Source organism: Erpetoichthys calabaricus (assembly GCF_900747795.2).
Source record: "Erpetoichthys calabaricus chromosome 1 unlocalized genomic scaffold, fErpCal1.3 SUPER_1_unloc_23, whole genome shotgun sequence".
NCBI lineage: Eukaryota > Metazoa > Chordata > Cladistia > Polypteriformes > Polypteridae > Erpetoichthys > Erpetoichthys calabaricus.
In genome coordinates, this window is record NW_026261589.1 from 16,787 (window position 1) to 37,500 (window position 20,714).

Consider the following 20,714-nt stretch of genomic DNA (forward strand, 5'->3'; position numbering starts at 1 on the left):
TGTGCTAATTCACAGGGTTTGGCCAACAGAAAGCCGAGTGCAGGAGTCACCGTCAGATGACTGGAGATGACAGACAGGTGATTGTAATTTATTCAAATAATTAACAAATAATATACAACAATAAAGTAAGCACACTGTAGGTAAACCAAGATAGTGGAATGCAAAGTCTCTCAGGAACAGGAAACCCCATCTGGTCCAAAGGCGTGACTTTACTGAACTTTTTGACAATAACATTAATAATAATAATATTTAGTGACGCTGAGGAGACTTACAACATTTGAGACACAATTGCTGGCATTTCTTTTTCTTTTCCAGTATTAGCACAGACAGCTGAAGTGACCTCCTCATGGTGACACACTGCCAGTGCCTATCAGTCCTAACATATCAAATCCTTTTGAAATTCACTCTAACACAAGTCTTTGACAGGTGAACATTACTAGTACCTTAGAAAAGCTCTCGGAAAGAACATTGTGTGGGAGAAAAAAGAAATTCCACCTTTAGATTAACATAACAACAGTTCAGTAATTAACAATTTAACACCAAAATAAAATGCAGGTATTTCAGAACATTTATATATTTGGGCTGGTATGCCATGACAAAGGGTAGACAGCCCCCGGTGTAGATCTTCTCCAACGAAGTCCACTTCTAGAGGTGGCACCAGTCTGAATTCTTTTGTGACCCAGAAGATTCCAATTTGTGAGAATTGTTGGCACATCCAGTACTGCAATATGTGGAGCAAAGTGTATTCCGTCTTTTTAATTTTTGTATCTTAGTTATGAATTTTACCAAAAGCAATTGTTTGTGTAAACTTAGTGTCATATTTGGAGTACGGATGCTAATTGATGTGACTCCTCACAGACAGCAGGCACCCTCAGGAGATGGAGGATGCTGCACAGCAGCGTTTCTCAACCTTTAAGTTTTCATAACAGTTTTAATCGCGCCCCCCCTAACATTTTTTTTTTTAAATGAGCCCACTAATACCAATTTGTTCTTTTTAAATTAATGATATATCACAGATGCATATTTTATTAAACCTCCTTAACTTTTATCAATATTTATCTAACTCTATATTTATTTTTCTAGTATCAGAATGTAGTTTAAGTTAATTTGTTTCGGTTTCAATAGATGTATTTTTCTTATTTTTTATTCTTGTTTTCTTTTTTCACATCTTTGCGCCCCACTAGGGGGGCTCGCCCCACAGATTGAGAACCACTGCAGTACAGGTAAGTCTGCTCTCTCCAAGCCTTTTCTAATTTTATTCTATTTATTTGACATGTATATTATTTGGTAATTCTCAAGTGTTAAATAGGTTGTGTGCCCCCCCCCCCACCCCACTGATTTCTTTTATATAGTTCTGTATGTTTTATTATCAAAAGCAAACAAATAAAAACAAAATAAAATTTAAAAAAGCATTTCTTCTTTTCGTGCGCTGCCACAGTGTTAAAACATAATTCGGCATGGTGTACAGTATGATCATGTGTATATTTTGGATTTTAATTTTATTTTACATTTTATTTTATTGATTTTGTATTAATAGTTTGTGTTTATAATTATTAGTAATTGATTTGATTTATTATTTAATAAGCATTGGCGAGAAGCTGTTTGTTCTTTTTTTGCCAAGATATGTTTTCTTATATTAAAATAGCAAAATATATAATATAATAAAGCTGAACTATTATTGGGCGGCACGGTGGCGCAGTGGGTAGCGCTGCTGCCTCACAGTTAGGAGACCTGGGTTCGCTTCCCGGGTCCTCCCTGCATGGAGTCTGCATGTTCTCCCCGTGTCTGCGTGGGTTTCCTCCGGGCGCTCCGGTTTCCTCCCACAGTCCAAAGACATGCTGGTTAGGTGGATTGGCGATTCTAAATTGGCCCTAGTGTGTGCTTGGTGTGTGGGTGTGTTTGTGTGTGTCCTGCGGTGGGTTGGCACCCTGCCCAGGATTGTTTCCTGCCTTGTGCCCTGTGTTGGCTGGGATTGGCTCCAGCAGACCCCCCGTGACCCTGTGTTCGGATTCAGCGGGTTGGAAAATGGATGGATGGATGGATGAACTATTATTTATTGTGTGAGGCTATGTATATTGTAAAGTGTTTTATTTTCTTTTTTCTGATGAAATGTGTATAATATATTGTAAATAGTTCTATATGTAATACGTATGTTATGAAAACAGAGCTAGGCACATGGTGGAGGCTGTAGAGCAGCTGTGCGCAACCTGCGGCCGTACGGCCGCATGCGGCCGTGGGCAAGGACTTTGGCGGCAGTGGACGTGTATATTAAAGTGTACGTAATGGCGGCCGTGCAGGTGTAGGGTCTCTGGACTCCAGTGAGTAAGGGGTCTCAACGCCGCGGAATCTTTGTCGGCCGGGTCGGTATGGTGACGCCGAAAGCCGATTTGGACTCTGGGGTCTCTAGACTCCTGCAAGTGTAGAATCTCAAACACCGCAGAACCTTCCTTAGCCGGGTCGGTATGTTGACCAAAATGTTGCCCTTTATATATTCATCGTGGAAATCAGCAGTAGAATACCCACAACTACGAGAACTGGCCAGGAACATTCTCGTTCTTTTCGGAAGCACTTATTTGTGCGAAGCAGCGTTTTCCAGAATGAAATATCTGAAAAACAAGTACCAAACCCGATTGGTAGACAGCAATCTAGAGTCTGGAATACGGCTAATGGTCTCCAGCGAGTCCCCTGACTTTGCAAGTCTGTCTGCAAACATGCAAGAGCAAGGAAGCCATTAATGGCGATGTTTTCCAAACTTCCTGAAACAATTGCTGTAAAGGTTTTTTGTCCTATATGACGTTTCGTAGACATTTTTTTACATATGTAGACCAGTAAATTGAATATTGTCAGATATATCATACTCTGTTTTAATGTGTAATCTGTAAATTTTTTACATAAATCATAAAACATTATTAAGTTTACTTGGACTTACTGGCGGCCGTTATTAAAGTAAAAAGTCTGTAGTGCGGCCGTTATTAAAGTAAAAAGTCTGTAGTGCGGCCGTCAATAGCGGAAAGGTTGCGCATGCCTGCTGTAGAGCCTTTGGTGAGAAGCTGTTTGTATGACGCCCTGTTCTTTATTTTGTTTCTAGAAAAGGAAAAAGGATATAAACTTCTATGTCTCCTCCATGTTGATTTGTTTTTGACACAACACTAAGTAGGATGGATTTGAGTCGTTACATGTGCTTACTGTCCATTCAGGAGTGAACCTCACTCTTTAGTCAGGACAGTTCAGTTGTACTTCTCTCCGGTGGGAATTCTGGTGTGTCTCTGAAGTGTACTGCTCTGACAGATTTGTTTGCAACATTCGAAACAGCAATATGGCTTCTCTTTGAGATTCATTTCTCAACAATAGTTTAGTTTGCTTACTTTTCAGGACATGACTGAACCTTACTCTTGAGTCCTGAAGGGTTCTTGTTTTTCTGGACTGATTTTTGAACTGCTACTGTTTTTATTCTGTTGTGAACTCTCGTGTGTATCTGAAGATTACCTTTATGTGAAAACGGTTTACCACATTCATTACAGCAATATGGCTTCTCTCCAGTGTGAACTCTAGTGTGTATCTGAAGAATGCTCATTTGTGAAAACTGTTTACCACATTCATTACAGCAATATGGCTTCTCTCCGGTGTGAACTCTCATGTGTTTCTGTAGACTGTCCATCCGTGAAAACTGTTTATCGCATTCATTACAGCAATACGGCTTCTCTCCAGTGTGAATCCTCGTGTGTATCTGAAGACTGCCTTTATGTGAAAATTGTTTACCACATTCATTACAGCAATATGGCTTCTCCCCGGTGTGAACTCTCGTGTGTTTCTGTAGACTGTCCACCTGTGAGAACTGTTTACCACATTCATTACAGCAATACGGCTTCTCTCCGGTGTGAACTCTAGTGTGTATCTGAAGATTGCCTTTATGTGAAAACTGTTTGCCACATTCATTACAGCAATATGGCTTCTCTCTAGTGTGAACTCTCGTGTGTATCTGAAGACTGCCTTTATGTGAAAACTGTTTACCACATTCATTACAGCAATATGGCTTCTCCCCGGTGTGAACTGTCGTGTGTTTCTGTAGACTGGCCGTCTCTGAAAACTGTTTACCACATTCATTACAACAATATGGCTTCTCTCCGGTGTGAACTCTCGTGTGTATCTGAAGATGGCTTTTTTGTGAAAACTGTTTGCCACATTCATTACAGCAATATGGCTTCTCTCCAGTGTGAACTCTCGTGTGTTTCTGTAGACTGCTCATATGTGAAAACTGTTTACCACATTCATTACAGCAATATGGCTTCTCTCCAGTGTGAACTCTAGTGTGTTTCTGTAGACTGTCCATCTGTGAAAACTGTTTACCACATTCATTACAGCAATATGTCTTCTCTCTGGTGTGAACTCTCATGTGTTTCTGAAGATTGCTCGTCTCTGAAAACTGTTTGCCACATTCATTACAGCAATATGGCTTCTCTCCAGTGTGCACTCTCGTGTGTTTCTGAAGACTGCTCATTTGTGAAAACTGTTTACCACATTCACTACAGCAATATGGCTTCTCTCCGGTGTGAACTCTCATGTGTTTTTGAAGATCACATTTTTGTGAAAACTGTTTACCACATTCATTACAGCAATATGGCTTCTCTCCGGTGTGATCTCTCATGTGTTTCTGAAGAGCACTCCTGTTAGAGAATTCTCTGCCACATTCCACACTGCAGTGATTTTTCTTACCTGTGTAAAATTTAAAACAAAAAGGGAAAAAAAAGCTTATTATCAATTCGCTGCCTTATTATCAACATTAACTCACATTAAATACATGATGGCTGAAATTAGGAACAACCTTTAATCAGCATAAGCAATTATAAAACTTTTGTTGTACTTAGAAAACACACTTAATTTGTTAATTTTATGTCCTTTATTACAACTGCTCAGTAGAGCCACATGTATAAAACTTCCTTATGCTCGGCCACATATATGAAAGTTGTTTCTTATGCAAAAGTTAGGATTTATAAAACTCGAACTTGCCATTTAAATTGGCTCAACGTTCCCTCAAGTTTTGAGCATTTTTAAGTCCCATGCAGTCTTTATTTGTGTTGGCATTTTAGCAACTCCAGGTGGAAAAATGAAGAACTGAATAGAAAATCTCATTTCATGACACATTTCACATTCTGATGTTTGACAGGCTACACAAGAAGTGAGTTTTGATGTATCACAATGACATTTTGGCTCATGATGATGACTTAGCTGATTTAGACTCCCTACTGTCAACCTCTTTGAAGTGTGTGCTGAACTGCAGCCTTCATTACAGAGACCACCATGCAGAAATCACACAATCCCAATTCTCTTACAGGTCTTAACAGTTATGGGTTATTTGACGATGGCAGCTTTTCAGTGTGAACTGCCTGACTGGTGAGGAATTTCTCAGTCACCCTGTGCCATGTAATGCCATCTGTATGGGATGGTATACTTAAGACGGTAGAGAGATACATGCAATATCATTACCATCAGGGTATGCAAGTCGTGATCAAATTGAAATCTGCAGCAACGTCTTCTGTCTTCAGCAGTGGTGGTCTTACTTGGCCTACAAGTCCCTTTGTGATTACTGAGCTCACCAGTGTGTTCTTTCTTGTTATTGATATCCCAGACAGTTGAATTGGGTAATCTTAAGGTTTTTCGATGTCTATTATGATTTCATTATTATTTTCCAGCTTCTTTGACTTTCATTGGTACAGCTCTTGCCCTCATGTTGAACAATGGCAACTACAGAGACCAAAGGTAGTCTGTAGGTAGGAGTAAGCTGAGGTGTCTTAGGCCTGCAAGACTAAAGCAATGAAACACACCTGAGGAATCACAAACACCTCTGGCACCAATTGTCCCAAACATTACGTTGTCCTGAAATGGGAGGACGATTCAGAAAAAGTGCTGTCATTTCTACAAGGTGTGATTGAAATGTTTGCAAATCCCCTTAAATGAAAATCAGTAATTTGCACTTTAATTACATCTGAATTATTTAATTCGTAATTTTAAACGGTGGATTAAAGGTGTAAATGCAAGAAGAATGTTTCATTGCTTCCACCATTATGGAGGGTACTATATAAAACAAAATGCCACGCCAAGCATGAAAAGTGCACCTTCAATAATTAGAATGTGTCCTGACATTTATCCACACTTGAACTAAAACCACTTGACACCAAAACAAACAACAAAATGTCTTCTTTCATTCACCAAAGGAAAAGAGAGCAATGGATGAGTGACGCCTCAGTGCACAGGCCTACAGAACTGCAGTGACCTCAGAGAAGAATTAGAAGATGAGAAAACGGAGGAAGAGCACAGCTGCTGGTGTTTCAGCTCTACAGGGTAGTGGCAGGTGACACCAGGACTGGTAACCTATGTGACACACTGGTGACATTTATACTCACCATTATAATGTTAAAGGGTATCTACTATCAGGACTTATTTTTGTTGACTAAGCTAACATTTGCCAGGTTTTACGGTCTATTTAATCCAATGTGTGTGTTCATGTATGGAATTATTATCTCTGTTATGGCTGCAAACATCAAGCAGTCCAAGCCTGCACTCAATGAAGAGCGCTATAAAGAAGAAATACAACTGAATTAAACAGTAGTGTTACACTAATTAATCAGTCTTGAATTAAAATTGCCCAGTTTTTGCTGTTTATTGTGAAATCGGCTTGCAGTTGGTCGACTGGTCTACTGATTTCATGACATGGAATATGTTAAGCTGAGGACACGCGTACATCTGACAGAGTGCACAGAGTGGAAACTGATGAAGAAAATAACTGTTGTGTGGAAATATCTAAAGTACCTGAAATGTGATAGGAATGTTTTCTGTAAAGTTTAAAATGAAAAAGTTAGTTGTTAGTTGTGGTGTATTTAAAGCAAAGACATTTCCTGCAACTAATTTGATGAGAAACGTTTAGGTACAACACACAGCTGAGCACATCGACTTTCAACAATGCAGTGAAAGCAGGAAAACCGCTAAGGAAACAAATGTGTCTTAGCTGTCAACAATGGCACTGTTTGAAAAGAACCAGACATATGATCAGGACGGGACAAAAAAAATCAGAGTATCCCTCAAAAATAATTGCAATTTATCATTTTAGATACACCACCATTTTCTATAGTAGGAAGTTTAGGATTCCATCATTTAAGTCCTATAACATGTATGCACGATATACACTGGCGAGAGGATGGTTCTTTTCAGACGTAGCATTACCAAGATGAAAACTTTCATGACATCTCATATACAGTGACATGAAAATGTGTGGGGACCCCCCTGATGAAAATAACTGTTACTGTGAATAGTTAAGTCAATATCAGATGAATTAATCTCCAAAAGCCATAAAGTTAAAGATAAAACGTTCTTTTCTGCATTTTAAACAAGACTTGTGTCTTATTTTTGATTTGTAGAGTGAAAAAAGAAGGAGTACCCCAGAAATGTTTGTGCACCCCAAGAGATCGGAGGTCTGAGATATCTTTTTTCCCCCAAGATGTCAGACCCTAATTGGCTCCTTAGGGCTTTGGCTTGTTCACAGTCATCATTACGAATGGCCAGGTGATGCAAAATCCAAAGCTGTATAAATTCTCAGACTTCTCAAACCTTGTCCCAGCAATCAGCAGCCATGGGCTCCTCTAAGCAGCTGTTTAACACTCTGAAGAATAAAATAATTGATAGTCACAAAGCAGGAAAAGACTACAGAAGATGGCAAAGAGTTTTCAAGTAGCCACCTCCTCAGTTGGTAACATTATTAAGAGATGGCAGTTAACATCAGTGGTGGAAATCAAGTTGAGGTCAGGAAGGCCAAGACAACATTTCTCAGGACAACTGATCATAGCATTGCTAGAATGGCAAATCTAAACCCCTGTGTCTTAAATCTTTCTTGTGGTCTTTTGTAGTCAGACTCTGGAGTGGTGATGCACTGTTCTACTGTGCAGCAAAACCACCACAAATATGACCTCCAAGGAAGAGCCATCAAAAGAAAAAATGTCCTGTGTCCTCACTTCAAAATTCAAAGGTAGCACATGAACATCTAAACAAGCCTGATGCATTTTGGAACCAAACCATGTGAACTGATGAAGTCAAAAAATAACATTTTGGCCAAATGTGCAAAGGTGTGTTTGGAGGACAAAGGGCACAGAATTCTATGACAAGAAAACGTCTCTGACTGTTAAGGATGGGAGAAGATCAATCATGTCTCAGGCTTGTGTTGAAGCCAGGAGCACCGGAAACTGTGAACTTGTAGAGGGAATAATGGATTCAATTAAATATTAGAAAATCCTGAAGCAAACAACACACCATCTATAAAAGCTAAAAATGAAAAAAGGATAATGATCAGAACTGCACCCCAGAATTTACAATGGACTCCTCAAGAGGCCCAAGCTTAAGGTTTTGTCATGGCTCTCTCTCAGTTCCTTGATCTGAACATTAACCAGATTGTTAAATGGAATCTTGGAAAGTGAGAGGATATTTGAGGAGTGGATCTGTAGTAACTACAGGGGGATAAAATTGAGCCACAGCATGAAGTTATGGGAAAGAGCAGTGGAAGCTAGGTTAAGAAGTGAGGTGATGATTAGTGAGCAGCAGTATGGTTTCATGCCAAGACAGAGCACCACAGATGCAATGTTTTTCTTTGAGGGTTTTGATGGAGATGTTTAGAGAAGGCCAGAAGGAGTTGCATTGTGTCTTTGTAGACCTGGAGAAAGCATATGACAGGGTGCCTCGAGAGGAGCTGTGGTATTGTATCAGGAAGTCGGGAGTGGCAGAGAAGTACGTAAGAGTTGTACAGGATATGTACGAGGGAAGTGTGACAGTGGTGAGGTCTGTGGTAGGAGTGACAGATGCATTCAAAATGGAGGTGGGATTACATCAGGGTTCGGCTCTAAGCCCTTTCTTATTTACAATGATGATGGACAGGTTGACAGACAAGATTAGACAGGAGTCCTCATGGACTATGATGTTTGCTGATGACATTGAGATCTGTAGTGATAGTAGGGAGCAGGTCGAGGAGATCCTGGAGAGATGGAGATATGCTCTAGAGAGGAGAGGAATGAAGATCAGTAGGAACAAGACAGAATACATGTGTGTGGATGAGCAGGAGGTCAGTGGAATAGTGAGGATGCAGGGAGTAGAGTTGGCGAAGGTGGATGAGTTTAAATACTTGGGATCAACAGTACAGAGTAATGGGGATTGTGGAAGAGAGGTGAAAAAGAGAGTGCAGGTAGGGTGGAGTTGGGGATTGGAGAAGAGTGTCAGGAGTGATTTGTGTCAGAAGGGTATCAGCCAGAGTGAAAGGGAAGGTCTACAGGATGGTAGTGAGACCAGCTATGTTATATGGGTTGGAGATGGTGGCATTGACCAGAAAGCAGGAGACAGAGCTGAGGTGGCAGAGTTAAAGATGCTAAGATTTGCATTGGATGTGACGAGGATGGATAGGATTAGAAATGACTACATTAGAGAATCAGCTCAAGTTGGATGGCTGGGAGACAAAGTCAGAGAAGTGAGATTGTGCAGGTTTGGACATGTGCAGAGGAGAGAATCTGAATATATTGGGAGAAAGATGTTAATGACAGAGCTGCCAGGCAAGAGGAAATGAGGATGGCCTAAGAGGAGGTTTATGGATGTGGTGAGGGAGGACATGCAGGTGATGGGTGTAACAGAACAAGATGCAGAGGACAGAAAGATATAGAAGATGATGATCCGATGTGGTGACCCCTAAAGGGAGCAGCCAAAAGAAGAAGAAGACATTATACAGATAAAATGTTAACATCATTTAAATAATCTATATTGTTAATAATTTAATATGTGAGGACATGGTGTTGCAGCACTAGCTAGTTCAGGGATTGTTCCTGCCTCGTGCTGTATTCTTACTGGGACTGGTGGAACACTGGAAGGATAGATGGATAGAATAATTAAACATGTGCTACGAAGATATTTCAATGTTCCTTAAAGATTTTGAAGAATCGGCATTCTAAGCTTACAGATGGCTTGACATCTATTACAGAGCTGATTGTGTGACAATTGGTGACTTGGAGAAAGAAAAGGAAGGTCAGGAATTGGGGGTTAGTATGTTTGAAAGAGACAGTCCTGCTGCAATAAATTATTTTATCAAAAGTCGCGCACGACGCAGCAAGTACCTTGACGGAGGCAGGAACAATCTTTGGATGAGGCGCCAGCTCGTCACTATCACTGTGTCACCGTGTTCCCATGTTTAATAGTGTGCTTTAATTCCTATCATCATGAAAATGATATCAAGTGTACATCTCAGTATTTAAATTGTTCAGAGAGCTGTAATATCACGAATGCAATGGATTCTGTGTCCTGTTGGAGGAAGAGAAAGCCCATTTAAGAAGCATGTAGTGATTCACACAAATAGAGCACATAGAAGAACACATACAAAACAAAGCATTTAACTTGCTACTTTAGTTACGGTGGGATTTGAGAAACTAGTTAAACGATTTAATGATGAAGTTTATGATGTTCTACTTTAATGACAAAATAAACTGTGATTAAAGTGGAAATTTCGAGATTAAAGTTGACATTTCAAGCTTTTTTTGCCATGGTGTGTCTATTTTATTTTCTCTGTACCCTAATAAGCTTTCTTATGACACTCAGGCGGTGAGCTATGACTCACCTTTTATTTGCTTTTATTCTCTGAAATTCTTCTATTTTCCCCTGTGCTTTTGCCATCGTCTTTTCACAGAACACTGAGCTTCAGGGCTATTTATATTGATTTGCATATTGAAATAGCAAAAATTCTGGGAGGAACTGGGGAGTGGTGGCAGCCACGTGCGTTACTTTTCACGCCGACCTATACTGTGAGTCTAATGGCCAGAGACCCCCCTCCCCAGACAGAAAAATTAAGTTAACAAAGTGAGAGCCTTGCAAAGTTATTATCCTTTGTTTAAACAGAAATTGGAAATTTTACAAAAAAATTAATGAGAACTGGTGAGTTATCCCATCAAAGCTTGCCAATCTGATCCACCTAGTTTCTCAAATACAACATCAACTCGAGTTTTGAAGGTCCCTAAAGTCCTTCTCTCCACATTAACTGGTAATTTATTCCACGTGTCTGTGGTTCTCTGTGTGAAGAAAAACTCTCTGATGTTTATGTGAAATTTTCCTTTAACCTTTCCTACAGCGTCCCCCTGTTTAACTCTTTTAAAATTCACAGCCAAGAAAAGCTCAACTACTTTAATTAACTTCATGATTTTAAATATTTCAGTCATGCCTCCTCTTAATCTCCTTATGCTTAAACTGAAAAGTTTGAACTCTTTTAAACTTTTCTGATAACTCATACCTCGACATCCCTAGAATTAGCCTAGTCACTCTTCACTGGACTTGTCTACCTCTGCTAGGTCTGCTTTATAGCCTGGAGACCAAAACTGCACACAGCTCTCCAGATTTGGCCTCCGCTGTGTTATAAAGCCTCTGCATAACCTCCTGTGACTTGTACTCCACACATCAGGGCGCTAAATAACCTGACATTCTCTTAGCCTTCTTAATGACTTCTGAACACTCTCTAGGATTCAGTGGTGACGACTTCACTACAACTCAGAAATCCTACTCATAAGGATTACTTTAGATTTTCAGACCTTCCATTGTGTATACAAACCATACATTTTTACTTCCTACATGTAATACTTTGTATTTACTTGAATTAAATTTCATCTTCAACAAATCTGCTTGAGCCTGTGTACTGTCCAAATCCCTCTATGATGATTTAACAGATTCTTGATTAGCTGCCAAATCCACCTACCTTGGCGTCATCTGACAACTTAACTACCTTGTTATTTTTATTCTTATTCAAATCATATTTATATATATATATATAATTTGCCCACATGAAATTCGATCATCAAAACTAGTTTAACTAACCCTTTACATACGACATTTAGAGCACTTCTTTATAAACAATGTTTCAAGTCTTTTTTTCTTGTGCCAAGATGACCAGACTGCTGGGTAAGCTGACTCTCGAGCATGAAACATAAAATTGACCGTGTGAGAAACAGTCTTCCCTTAAGTCCACTTAATGGGGGACTGCAATCTCTTGAATTCAAAGGGGAAATCACAGGGTATAAAGGGTATGCGTGGTATGAGCACTGACTGCCCTCGAGCACATCCGGTCAATATTGTCGCCTCAACAAAATTGCTTTTTAATGCTGTTATCTGCAGCCTGGTTCCATTACAGAGTTTGGGCGGGTGTAGGTTTTGCAGCAGCATCAGTGGAGCAGCCACTTTCAAAATAAGCAGTTTGGACAGCTGTGTTTGGATGCCAAGTTTGGACCATATGTCATACGTGAAAGAGCTTTAACTTTCCATGCTAGTTTTCTATTTAGCCTATACTGAGACTGAGTTGCTCTATGCTGCTGAAGATGTGTGTGCTGCTACTTGCTCACGGTCTTTCTGTGTTTATCTGGATGTACCTGCTGATAATTTGTAACTACTTGCCTATTTGATTAAGGATAATTTTTTCGGTGTTGAGACACAGCTGTACGGTTTGGTATGGGGTTATTTTGTACATATTTTTAAGTGCCTTTTAAAGTTGGTTCTATCATGTAGCATTTGTGTATCTAGCTCTGCATTTGTTCTTTCCCTTCTGAGAAGGGGTTACTATTGATCGTTGCAATACAGACAAAGTGCTGATTTGTGGAAGAAGAGGAAGACTATGAAGACTGAGGGCAATGTTGAGATGAGGGTATCTCTAAACGTCGCTTGGTTATCTTTTTGGCAAAAATAACAGAATTAGCTTTAGATACATGTGAAGTTAATATTTCAGTTCTAACTGAATAATGTGGAAGATAGGCATCAAAATGACCACTTCAGAGACTGTGTGTAACCCGTAATTGTCTCACAGGATGACCTTCAACATCTGATTTTACATAAAGAATGCCATTACGATAAACCTCAAAGGAAAAATGAAATGGTTGCCCTGCAGCTTCTAGCTCAAATAGACCTTCAAAAGTCAATGTCTGCAAAATATTGGCATACTATTCAGTCAATGTGGAGTAGTTGTCACCATTGCTGTCATGAGACATATTTGAAAACTCAATCCAATTGTCTACTACATACCTAATGATTTGCTCACATACTTTCATTGCCATTTCCTGGGTATTGTTCATTAAAAAAGACAGAATTCGAAATAAGCAAGCCCTGTCTCCTACAATGGGAACGACAGAATGACGTATCATTTCCCCACTAATGTTCAAAATTTTGTTAGCCATTGTGTAAGAGTGAAATAAATAATATTTGTGGGACAAAATAGTAGCTGTAATAAGGTATTTTTTAAAAGCGTGCATGATCTGGGTCTCGTCCGTTGCGAGAGATGGACGTCTGAAGCGGAGCTCCGTTAGCAGTTGTGTTATTTTTTATATAATTTCCTTAATATCCTGAGATATCCTGTATTTATCCAACCCGAGGGTTCTACTACAATATATGCAAGCATATATAAACATGGGCAGCAAGAAAGGGGCTCAGAAAGAAATGGAAAAGAAAACTAAAGCTACATCCAACCCCAGACCAACAAGTCCAAGTTCAAGCTCAAGGTATGGCCTTTCATATACTGACCTGGAACAGATGGGCGAAAGCCCAGGCTCCTCGGGACCACGGTCCGCTGCATCGTCTCCAGTTGAGAGTGAAATGGGGAGCGAATGTGCGAGTGACGCAGGTCAGGATAGCTTGCCGATTGGAGAAGATCATTTGAAACTGGAAAAGGCCTTGCAATCCGCGCTTTCACCTACTCCACGCAAGCAGGGAACATCGGCTGTAGTAGAGCTCGTCGCTTCACCTACGGTGCACGAAAGCAGAAATGATCTGTCTGAGCTGAAGGTGATGATCACTGAGCTCAAGCAAGAGATAAAGAATGATATAAAGAAAAGCGAGAAGGCAAGTGAGAAGCTGTGACGGGAGCTGCAAGTGCTGCGACAGGATAATAAAGACTCGGAGAAATGCGTATATATTAGCTTTGAGGCAGGCTTTAAAGGTCTGCTGGATAAAATAGAAGAGCACATTCAGGAAAACGCGTCTAAACTGAGCACACTTGCCGATCAGCTGGAGGATGTTAAGCAGGCATTCACGTCTCGAATTGAAACAGCCAAAAATCTAGCATCCACTGCTGATGGAAAAGCAATAGCTGCCAATTCCAAATGCAAAAAACTCAGATACAGACTTGCTGCTCTGGAAGATGGAAGCAGAAGGAATAACATTAGAATCGAAGGTCTACCTGAGAATCGTGAAAGTCCAAACCCAGTGAAATTCGCAGCTGAACTATTCTCTAAAATAATTGGAGAGGACTTTAAATCAGATACTGAGATAGCAGCTGCTTATCGCATACGCGGGTCAAATACCTTTAGACCTAGGTCTGTTATTATCACTTCGAGAGATTACTATGTAAGCTAGATGTGATGGCACTCCTCAGACACAAGCAAGAGATTATATTTGAAAATAACCACATTCGTATTTTCCCTGATTTCTCTCCCGCAACAGCTGCTAAACGTGCAGCCTTCTACAACATTAAACAGCGGTTACGGCAAGCCGATATCAAGAACAGCCTCTTGTATCCTGCCAAACTGAAAGTAGACGTTCAAGGCCAAAACTATGTCTTCTCCAGCAAGGAGGAAGCAGAAAAGGAATTAAGAAATATGATCCAGACACTAATCTGAAACACAATGAGTCGCATCCTGTCATGGCATGGCAAGGATATATAACCTGCTGTCCGATCCACTTGTAATGATACGGGTATTATACAGGTATTATAATTATACATCCTTTTCATTACTCGGACGTTTTCTGTTTATGTTTTAATTACAGTTATAGACGTGTGTGTGGAAGAAATTTACTTTTTTTTTTTTTCTACCCTAAAGGAGACTGTTTAACAACATACCGTTGGTTTATTGTTATTATTACTATTGCATTAAGACTTACTATGCATATCCTGGACCACTTTCTAACACCATTCCCTGGGTTTATCATCTTAATACTTTAAGATTGCTGAAGGTTATATTTTATGCTTATAGTTTGTTAATGATTATGTTTAAGCATATAGTATTTTGACTATAGTGGCAACAGATATCTCTACTTTTAATCCTAAAACGCTGCTGTGTGGGGGCTTGTTTTGCTTTGGACGTGCTCTGTCTCTAGGTATGTCAGAGGACCGAGACTTTGTGAAGTGGGGTCCAGCCTCATGTGGAGAAGCAAAATGGGGGGTGGGGGGATAAGAGGGGGAGAGAAAGAGAGTAAATTATATCTAATTTATCCATGTAATAATTACAACTTCCAACATAACAATAGGCAGTATGGCAATACCTCTTGGGGAAATCGGAAATTAAGGTTAAAGCTGTCTCACTTCCAGTTAAGACTACAAAATGACATCAAAAATTCAGAATCAATGTCTCCATGATGGGACAGTTAACTTTGTGAGCTGGAATGTTAAAGGACTGAATCACAAATTAAAGAGAAAGAAAGTATTCTCTCACCTAACAAATAGTATTTTTACAGGAGACCCACTTACTAAGCAAGGATCAGTTCCGGCTGCAAAAGGACTGGACTGGCCAAATGTTCCATTCTAGCTTTACAAAGAAAACTACAGGTGTAGGAATCCTCAAACATAGAACAGTCTCATTTGTAGCATCAGATGTAATATCTGATCCTGAGGGAGAGACATGTGATGGTCATGGGCAACTTATTTAACTGTAATATGATTTTGATAAATGTTTATGCACCTAATGTTGATGATAAGGAATTTATACAAAATATATTTGCATCCATCCCCAATGTGAACACTCATAACATTATAATGGCTGGGGACGTTAATTGTGTTTTAAATCCACTCTTAGATAGGACTCCTGTCACAGGGGGAATGACATCTAACACTGCAAAGACAATTACACAGTTTGTAACTGACCACAACTTATCAGACCCCTGGAGGTTTCTAAACCCAAACTCAAGAACATATTCTTTCTACTCACCAGTACATCATTGCTACTCAAGAATAGATTATTTCTTTATAGATAATAATTTCTTGCCTATGATTAAATCTTGCAAGTACGATGCTATTGTTATCTCCGACCATGCACCTCTGATCTTGGAGCTAAAGTCACTATGCCCCACACACTCACCTCGCAGATGGCGTCTTAACCCGCTCCTATTAGCAGACAAGAATTGTACAGAATTTATTTCCAAACAAATCAGTTTCTTCCTAGAGAGGTTTCTTCAGGAATACTCTGGGAAACTCTAAAGGCCTTCTTAAGAGGACAGATTATTTCATATCTCTCCCACAGGAATAAATTAGAAACCAAGAATGTATCAGAGCTAAAAAGCGAAATTACTAGAATAGATGAAGAACATGCCTGGCTTCCAAACGAGGCTCTACATAGGAAAAGGCAGGCTCTGCATTCAGAACTCAACCTCTTGACAAGTAAAGAAACTGAACAACTAATTTATAAATTCAGACATCATTACTATGAACACGGAGAGAAAGCTAATAAGCTTTTAGCTCAACAAATCTACAAACAAGAAGTTCACAATGCACTCCCAGTAATCATCAACACAAACGGAGATGAAATCATTGCCCATAAAAATATAATGCACACATTTAGAGACTACTATAAATCCTTATATTCTACTGAGTTTAAAGAAGACAACACACAATCTAATGTATTTCTGGATACATTACAGATGCCACAAATAGATGCTTTTAGTGCTGAGGAACTGGATAAACCTCTGGCGCTATCAGAATTACTAGATGCTATAAAGTCACTTCAAGGCGGGAAAGCAGCAGACCATGATGGCTACCCTGCAGAATTTTATAAGAAATTCTCCGCTCAGCTAGCTCTCCTCCTATTAGCAACATCTACAGAAGCTAGAGACAATCAAATTCTTCCTCAAACTCTTCACTAAGCATTAACCACTGTCTATCCTAAACAAATTAAGGACTTATTACAATGTGCATCATACAGACCAATTTCATTTCTGAATAATGATGTGAAGATACTCTCAAAAATCATAGCTAGAAGGATGGAGAAAGTGCTGCCTTCGGCAATATCACAAGATCAAACTTTATTTATCAAGGGTCGACACTTATCTTCCAATCTTCGATGCCTGTTTAATGTAATATACTCACTAACAAAGTCAAACACCCCAGAAATATTGTTATCATTGGATGCAGAAAAAGCATTTGACATGAATGAATGGGAATACCTTTTCCCTACATTAGAGAAAGTTGGGTTTGGCCCGAAGTTTTGTGCATGGATCAAACTACTATATACCAATCCAGAAGCTTCAGTTTGTATTAAAAAGATTAGTTCAGACTACTTTAAACTAGAACGTGGTACCAGACAAGGATGCCCCTTGTCACCACTCTATTTGCAATCGCCATTGAACCACTGGTGGTTCACTGTCGAAATGCTGATCAGATAAATGGGATTATCAGAGAAGGACTGGAACAGAAAATTTCCCTATATGCAGATGATATGGTAATGTATATATCAGACCCACAAAATTCTGTGCCTGCAGTCTTAACAGCACTTACAGAATTTCAAAGGATCTCTGGTCTCAGAATTAATCTGAATAAAAGTGTACTCTTTCCAGTGAATTCTCAAGCATATAATATTAGATTGGACACCCTACCTTTTACCATAGCAGATCAGTTTAAATACCTAGGGGTAAATATCACAAGTAAACACAAAGCTCTTTATCAACAAAAATTCGCCGTCTATATGGAAAAAATTAAGCAAGACTTGCATAGATGGTCAACCCCACATCTCACTCTAGCAGGAAGAATTAATGTTCTTAAGATGAATATTCTTCCTAAGCTTCTTTTTTTTCAAAACATTCCAATATACATCAATAAATCATTTTTTAAGCAATTAGACTCAACAATAACCTCACTTATTTGGAACTCAAAACATCCACATATCCACAGAGCGACCCTACAAAGACCTCAGGCAGAAGGTGGCATGGCTCCACCCAACTTTCAGTTATATTACTGGGCAGCAAACATACAAGCTATAAAAACCTGGATACAAATAGATGAACATACACAGGTCTGGTCCGCAATAGAAGTAAAATCCTGCAGTACATCCTTATATTCCCTGCTTTGTGCCCCAATAAATGCAAGTTATTGGCAATATACTAATAACCCAATTGTGCTTCACTCACTCAGAATATGGAATCAATGTAGAAAGCATTTTAAGATGGAGAAGCTTTTATCTGTTGCACCTCTGCAAGAGAACCACCTCTTTCAACCCTCGCAAACATATGCAGTTTTTAATATCTGGAAAAGATTTGGGATTAAATTGCTTAGAGATCTTTATATAGACAACATCTTTGCATCCTATGAAAAATTACATTCCAAATTTAACTTTCCAGCTACACATTTCTTTCACTATTTTCAAATTAGGAACTTTGTTAAAAAGAACCTGCCCAATTTTCCTCATCTTGCACCCTCGTCCATACTGGAAAAAATATTGCTCAATCTCAAGGACTTAGACACCATCTCTTCAATATATAAAATTATTTTACAGTCCCTCCTTTTCAAAGATCCAAGAGGACAATGGGAAAAAGATCTCTAAATCAATATATCAGAAAAGGAGTGGAAAGTAGCAATGCAGAGACTTAACTCAAGCTCCATATGCGCAAAGCATACAATTATTCAACTCAAAATTATATATCGAGTACATCTGTCTCGCCTAAAACTGTCCAAAATGTTTTCAGGGCAAGATCCAACCTGCGAACACTGCAATCAAGTCCCAGCCTCACTTGCTCTCATGTTTTAGGCCTGCACCAAATTAACATCATTTTGGACAAAAATGATTAAGTACCTTTCAGACAGCCTTAGTGTCACAATCCCTCCTAACCCATTAACAGCTGTGTTCGGTGTTCTTCCAGATGGGTTTAAAGTGGAGAAGGACAAACAAACTGTGATTGCATTCACTACACTTTTGGCACGCAGACTTATTTTGCTAAACTGGAAGAATCCTAACTCTCCTCTTTTAAGTCAGTGGGAAACCAATGTTTTATACTATTTGAAATTGGGAAAAATCAAATATTCAGTTAGAGATTATTTTAGAATAAGCTCTTAAAGCACAGAGGAAGCAATTATTTCCTCATTTCTTTTTCTTCTCCATCCATCTGTATTGGCCTATTAAGGCTTGTAAACATACCTAAATTGATGAGTTTAAGTTTTACCCTGTTGGCCATGCTGTCTCTCTCAGGGGTGGGGGTCAACTTGTTTTTCAATCTCAATCCTATTTTTTGTAAAAATTGATTGATTTGTATGGAATAATTACAATAAAACAATAAAATTATTAACAAAAATCATGCATGATCTGAAATTCTAATAATATTATATTTATGAGGATATTGAATAGAATAAACTAATAGGAATATCTATTTATGATATTTGTTGTGATAGGATAGGGATATCTATTTAAAAAGTGTTTTAAAAGGGAAAAATTCTATTGAAAAGTACAGTTTTACAAATTAGAAGATAGAACCGAAAGTAATATCGAACGTGTAGATGTGTTCCCTAGACCAGGGGTGTCGAACTCCAGTCCTGGAGGGCCGCAGTGGCTGCAGGTTTTCATTCATACTATCTTCTTAATTAGTGCTGATTACTTCTTTTAATTAACTTGACTCAGGCCCCAAGACAGTTATTTCTTTTTCCTTAATTAGCAGCCAAACAATAATGAGACACAAAACAGGCTGCCATATGACCAGCTCACTTGAACATCTGAAAATAAAGAAAGTGGACGGTCGCAGTAAGGCTGATTTCTGAGGTCACCAAAACCTTATGACGGCATTCTTAGAAAAAGCAGAAAAACAACAATTTTGGGAATGTGTGCTGTGGCAGAACGACAGCAGCAAGAAGCCATGGAATTAAATAACGAGTTTAATTAACAGCAAGAATTGGCTTCTCATTAAGAAAGTGATTGGAGTGAAATTGGTTGGAGTTTGAAGACCCAATTTAGCTGGTCATCTGTCAGCTCGTTTCACATCTGATTTCTGATTGGCTGCCATTTAATGAAGAAACAAATCAATTCAGAGGACTGAATCCTTTAAACAGGGCTTATTAAAATGAAGAGAAAAGGAGTTAATTAGCAATGAAAACTGGTCACTGATTAGGAAAAGGGTTAGAAAGAAAACTTGCAGCCACTGCGGCCATCCAGGCCTGGAGTTCGACACCCCTGCCCTAGACAGACAAATGTCGCATTTAGATTGAAGCAGCCAGCTCTGTGCTGCTGCTTACATTCTCAGCGGTGGTGTGCGTGCAGTATGAACGCTACGACTATTATTTTGTTACAATTCTTATTAGCTTATAATTACACAATAAATTACACAATTGGTGTGCATGTTAAAAAGATGAAAATTAAAATGTTTTAATGTAGAAGCACATATTCATTTAAGTATTGAAATATGTGTTTATTTCTATGTATTGAAGAGTCTGTATAATAATTCTTGTGTATCTCAGTCAAGTAGATTCTAATATATGGGTGTTAGTTTAAAAATGTTTAACCCTCCTTTTCTCCCCCTCAGGGGTTACATTTTGAAAAACACTGAAGTACGTGTTTATTTATTTATTTTGTAGAGCATATTTATCAAGTTTGAAGACGAAAGTTCTATTTTAATTTTTTTTCCCATACAAACTTGAACACCCTGCATCTCCCCACAGTGGCTGAATTTCAAACAATCCAGAAAGACATGTTTATTTTTTATTG

General features: G+C 39.0%; 1 protein-coding gene across 3 annotated transcripts in view; it reads right to left on the bottom strand.

Moving 5' to 3' along the window:
- Positions 1 to 3,043: 3,043 nt before the first annotated feature.
- LOC114642862 (gastrula zinc finger protein XlCGF57.1-like) overlaps positions 3,044 to 20,714 on the bottom strand; it is a 477,081-nt gene continuing 459,410 nt past the window's right edge. For all 3 annotated transcript variants that reach the window (XM_051921756.1, XM_051921755.1, XM_051921757.1), the window contains one exon: positions 3,044 to 4,713. In XM_051921756.1, the coding sequence (XP_051777716.1) occupies positions 3,362 to 4,713 (1,352 nt within the window). In that variant the 3' untranslated portion in view covers positions 3,044 to 3,361. The remainder of the gene's footprint in view (positions 4,714 to 20,714) is intronic.